Source organism: Girardinichthys multiradiatus, chromosome 19 (genome assembly GCF_021462225.1).
Source record: "Girardinichthys multiradiatus isolate DD_20200921_A chromosome 19, DD_fGirMul_XY1, whole genome shotgun sequence".
Classification (NCBI taxonomy): domain Eukaryota; kingdom Metazoa; phylum Chordata; class Actinopteri; order Cyprinodontiformes; family Goodeidae; genus Girardinichthys; species Girardinichthys multiradiatus.
Genome location: NC_061811.1, coordinates 41203454 through 41209106, shown reverse-complemented (window position 1 = coordinate 41209106; position 5653 = coordinate 41203454). Strand labels below are relative to the sequence as shown.

Sequence of the window (5653 nt, the reverse complement as noted above, 5' to 3'; positions counted from 1 at the left end):
TGTTTAGGGGACAGCGGAGTCCTCTTAAGTATTAAGTAATACTGAAATTCTGTGTTTTCAGGACAGTGGAGTCCACGTTTATGTATTTTAAACAAAAATACTAAGAAAATTCCACGTTTAAAAATGTGTTGTTGTGGAATTTTTTTATCAAAGTGGGTAGAAGTTGACTCATAACAAGAGAAAATCCGGACTTTGTCTTTATAAATTTTATTCAAAGGCATTCAGCGTTTGAATGACTCTGTCACTGAGGTTAGTCAGTGAAACAGAACCCCGATCAACATTTACACATAGTATTTATACCAGAACACGACAGTATTATCTCAACTTCAAAGAGTCTGTGTTTTACGACCCTAGACCCTTCTCGGGTTCAGAGGTGACAAGGTTACCTAGGAACAACCATCTACTCTCCCTGAGGCATCACCCTAACAAATGGGCCTTAACCATTAAACTTCTTATAATGGCTTTTACAGCTTCCTCCTCTAACACAGATGTTCTGAGGAGTAAGGTAACCCAAAGGTCACACACTTTGGAACACTTAATAAAATAATTTATATTACACTCCTTTCTTATGATTACAAGATAATCACAACTAAAGGAAAATTCTTCAAAACCATCACCCCTCTCAGCTAACAGATAATCCAAAGCCATTCTAGTTTGCAAACTCATCGTTCTAATAGCTTAGGCTGATTGAAGTATAAGTTGTGACTGTAGGTAGTAAGTGAGCTAGATAACATACTCCAGACCAAGTAGCAGGCAGATACAGATATAATCTATTTCCACACATCCAACCCATGTTTTGAGGACATGAGTACCCATCTCATAAAGGAAAAGTAACAAAAACCCTGGTTAATTTACCTGCCATGCCATACAACTTACCTCCATCCGGTAAGGCTGTAAGATTGAGAGTTAACACAAAGGGATCTGGAGCCAAAGATTATGAAATAGTATAAGGATCAGTTCTGATAGGACATGACTCAAATTTATGTCTGTTGATGAAAGCACATAAAACAGATATAATAGCTTCGCAACCTACTGTCTTCCCAAGGAAATAAGGTCTACTTTCCTCCTGTGTAATACAAATATCTGGACCTTTAATCGGATTTCTATTACCCCGAATTCTATAAAGAGTTCCCGTAGACGCACACGTTAAATTAGTCTCACTAGAAAATGTACTAACATTTCTGCTTTCCCGTACAGTATAATTCCTCACACAAGGAAAAATGACCTCCACCAACTGGATATCTGGAAAGAAAGTAGCAAAGAGTATAAGCAGTATCAATAGGAACTGGTACCAAAAATGGTTGATCATTAATAGCATGTGGAATCAAACAACAAACATAGCAACTATCATTCCTCATCTTCCTAACGGTTTGATGCATTAGTTGCCACCAGACATTATCAGCATGATCATAGTAGTCAGAAAAGTGATGAATTTCTCTTCAAATCCGCTGATGAGTATTATTAGTCAGATTAACCCAGAGGTTCCCAAAGTGTGGGGCGCGCCCCCTAGGGGGGGCTCAGCATCATTGCAGGGGGGGCGCAGTATAAATAACTGAAAAAAAGAATGCTTGGACACTGTTAGCCTAATGGACAGGTTTCTGGTGGGACTCCCACAAAAACGTAAAAAAGAAGATGAAGAATCACCAAATTTGCTTCCAAAACAACTTTCTTCAAAGCCAAAGGTTAGAAAATATGACAAATCATATCTTGCCTTGGGATTCACCTGCACAATGGTGGGTAATGAGGAGAGACCGCAGTGTGTTGTCTGTCTTAAAGTGCTAGCTTGTGACAGTTTGAAGCCTAACAAGCTCAGACGCCACTTGGAGAAAAAACATCCAGAGCACAAAGATAAGGCAGTTAATTTTTTTTCGACAAAAACTCGTAAACTGCCGTGCCCAGCAATGTCTCTTTACTAAAGCTGCAAATGTACCGGCAAACGCTCAACTCAGCTCATATAAAGTTGCTTACCGGGTGGCAACGTGTAAAAAGCCGCACACAATTGCGGAGGAATTAATACTTGTGCTATGGACATAGTTTCGACTATGATTGATGACACAGCAGCCAGCAAACTACGGGCCATTCCTCTGTCTAATAATACTATCGGTCGGCGCATTAATGACATTTCAAAGGACATAGAGGAGCAACTTAATGACAAGGTGCGTGACAGCCGCTTTGCTCTGCAGATGGATGAAGCCACCGACAGTAACAAAGACTGCTTACTGATAACTTACGTCAGATTCATAGATGGAGATGACATGAGGGAGGAGTTGCTTTTCTGCAAACAAGTTCCCGACAGAGCTACTGCAGAGGAACTGTTTAAAATCATTGACTCGTACTTGAAAGAGGTCAATCTGAAATGGGAGGACTGTGTGGGGATCTGCACTGACGGGGCGCAGGCTATGGCTGGGAAACGAGGAGGGCTGCAAGCACTCATCAAGCGCGTCTCCCCTGATGTGCAGTGGACAGACTGCATGATACACCATGAACCACTGGCGTCTAAACAGCTAAGCTCCGAGCTTAATGAAGTAATAACCGATGTCATCGCCACAGTCAACTACATCAAAACACGACCTGTCAAAGCCCGGATTTTTTCGGCACTGTGTGAGGAAATGGACTCTGAGCACAAAGCCGTGATGTTTCACAACGAGTCCCGATGGTTGTCACATGGGAAGGTGTTGTTCACGGTCTTTGATCTGCGAGATGAGATCCGCATCTTTTTGAAGGAAGAAGGCTGTGGACCTGCCCACAAATGTCCCTGTAACAAGTTCCTAATTAAACCTGCATACCTCAGTGACATATTTTTAAAAGTGAATGAACTGAATTTGCAGATGCAGGGCACAAACACACACCTCCCACATGTGGCAGATAAAATCACATTGTTCATCAGAAAACTTGAGATTTGGCAGCAGCGACTGAAAAACGATAACGTGGACTCATTTGAGAACTTGAAATTATTCATTGAAGACAACAAGCTGCAGAACACAGTGATCTCATGCATGCGAGCACACATCTCTGCCCTTCAGAAACATTTCCTGAAATATTTCCTGGTACAGGATTCCAAAGAATATGACTGGATCTGTGATTCCTTCAGTGTAAAACTACCTACAAACTTCAGCACATCAGAGGAGGAACAGTTCATTGATGTCACCTCTAATTCAACAATGCGGCTACAGTTTAAGTCAAAGACACTGGCTGCATTTTGGACTGGAGTGGAGAAAGATTATCTACTGCTAGGTAAGAGAGCCCTGGCCATACTTCTCCCTTTTGCCACATCCTACCTTTGTGAGACAGGTTTTTCTGCTTTGGCCTCAATCAAGACAAAATACAAATCAAAGCTGGACATTGAAAACGAACTTCGAGTGGCAATCTGACATCTGCAACCCAGATTTGAGAAGATCTGCAGCAACAAGCAGGCTCACACCAGTCACTAAAAATATATGAAAGATGCCGTTTTCACAAGAAACCTTATTTTTCCTCTCAGGGAGTTTTTTGTGTTTTACACCAATTTTTCAAATTTTTGAAAAACGTGTTAATAGCAATGTTGAATATTGTTGTGCTGTAAAAAACTTTTACATTTGAAATATTTACACTGTAAAAGGTAAAATGGTTTGTTGTTTTGTTACTTGAATGACTCTAGTTTATTTTATTGCAACCTGTAATTTACTGCAGTTTACTGAGTTGTAAAATAAATTGCAATAGAGTTTGAAAACAAAATACGTGTGTCTGGTTGGAGGGTCAATGTGTGCTGGGCTGGGGGGCAGCAAAATGTACCTATAAATCAAAGGGGGGCCCAGGACAAAAAGTTTGGGAACCACTGGATTAACCACACATTGTCTTTGCTGTACCTTTCCCAAAATGAACACAAGAGTTATAAAAAATACTTGCAATACCAATCATTAGCATCAGAACAGACCACCTTCCATATAGCTGCATCGTGACCTTGAAGTTGAATGTCCTTTCTTCTGGTACAGAAAGCAAACAGTTTTTTTTTCAAAGAAAACAAATTATAAACACAACTTAAAAAAAAAAAAAAAAACAAAAATCCTGCTGACTCTCCTGAGTGGCTTCAAGCTGCCCTGTCACCAGTCTGGTACAGGTGGGCAGTCGTAGGAAGCTCCTCTAGAAATATATTTGGAAACAGGAATTCTAACTTGCTGGAAGTTAGGCTTCCATAGTCCAACTAAACAACAGTGGAAATGAACACATTCAAATTTGTAATAATACCATAATGATAGATATCAAGCAATAACCATGAAAGTTAGATAAAAGCATCCGAGATTTCCTCCTCAAAGTCAGTTTCGCTGTCAAAGTGGGAGGAAAGAATTTGGCTGATCCTCACTGTCCAGGCAAAGGAGCCCCAAGTAGCCACCAAATGTTAAGAAATTAAGGAGAATAAGCATCATGGCGCATGTTTGACTGTCTCTCTGTTGCAGACGTCGCCAGTCCATCATCCAGAGAAAGGTTATGTGCAAATGTGTAGAGGTCTTCCCTGTAGGTTTTCTATGTGTCTCTCACTGTGATGTGTGTGCAGTGAGGAAAAGGTCCTTATGATTTCTAACTTTCAGGCAATGCGATGGCCTTAAGTAGATTCTGAAATAACGTTGCACTGCCCAAGGGATTATTGTGCCCTTGTAAGAACAGTGTTCTTCAACCACCTGTTCAATCACTCGCCAGTGATCAGCTTACAGTTCTTTGTCTTGTGGTGGTCCGCTGTCCTCACACCTTTCAGGCCGTGGATTATCCAGTTGGAAGATGACTTGTGTCCTGGAAGCCAGATGAAGCTGGAGGAGCTGGAGCTTTCCTGGGTGTCTAGTAGGATCTGATATGGGCCATTCCAGCGCCTGGACTTCCTGTGTTTTCTCCTAAATTCTCTGAGCAGAATCCAGTCGCCAGGAATAAAGGACTGGAGGGTGGTAGTGGCTGTTTCTGGTAATGCAGCCTTCACCATCTGTGAAACTTGAGAAAACACAGTGGACAGGTTTTGACAGTAAAACAACATCCTACCTTCACACAAAGATGTGGACAAAAATGATCTTGGCAATATCCCCATGTCCAAATTAGGAGACCTGCCACACAGCACTTCAAAAGGACTGAGATTTGCCTGTGTCCTTTGTCTCAATCTTATATAAGTGAGAACAGAGCCTTCACAACACTTGTCTAATTTTCAAGTCAAAGTCCCATTCTCAAACCTAAGTGCTTAACTACATGAACTTCATCAAAACATCCAACAAAATCAAAAGAATTGATTTTCTGACTTCACCTGATATACAAGCAGTGACCATCAGCTAAATATTCTGAATATCAAAAATGTGACATGATGTTTGAGGAAGGTCTGATTACAGGTCAATATTTCATAGTTTCAGAATACCTAAAAAGAATTTCAAAAATGGTCTAATCTGTGGAGATGTAAAATTTCACAAAAGAATCAACAGCATACTTTCAGAGAGGTTTTCAGAATGTGGTCTTAGGGAGCTATGCACCATTTATAGAAACAAAGTCCAACGTCTCTCTCGCATTGTCACTAAGTCCTCACTGGAGGTATGAGCTACCCTTTTTCCCATGAGTGCTACAACTTTTGGAACCCCATGTTACTTTATTCTGACATTCCTCTCTTCTGGCGCAGGGTCCAACCCATGCGACAATCCAGCAAAAA

At 41.0% G+C, this 5653-nt stretch overlaps 1 protein-coding gene across 1 annotated transcript; it reads left to right on the top strand.

Annotated features, from left to right (window-relative positions):
• Nucleotides 1-2042: 2042 nt before the first annotated feature.
• LOC124885090 (zinc finger BED domain-containing protein 5) lies at nucleotides 2043-3371 on the top strand. Its single transcript, XM_047393286.1, has one exon. It carries the CDS (start codon nucleotides 2043-2045, stop codon nucleotides 3369-3371), a length of 1329 nt encoding a protein of 442 aa, XP_047249242.1.
• The last annotated feature ends 2282 nt before the right edge of the window (nucleotides 3372-5653 follow it).

Coding starts and splice junctions, on each gene's coding strand:
- LOC124885090 (XM_047393286.1), top strand. CDS start 2,043: ATGATTGATGACACAGCAGCCAGCAAACTACGGGCCATTCCTCTGTCT.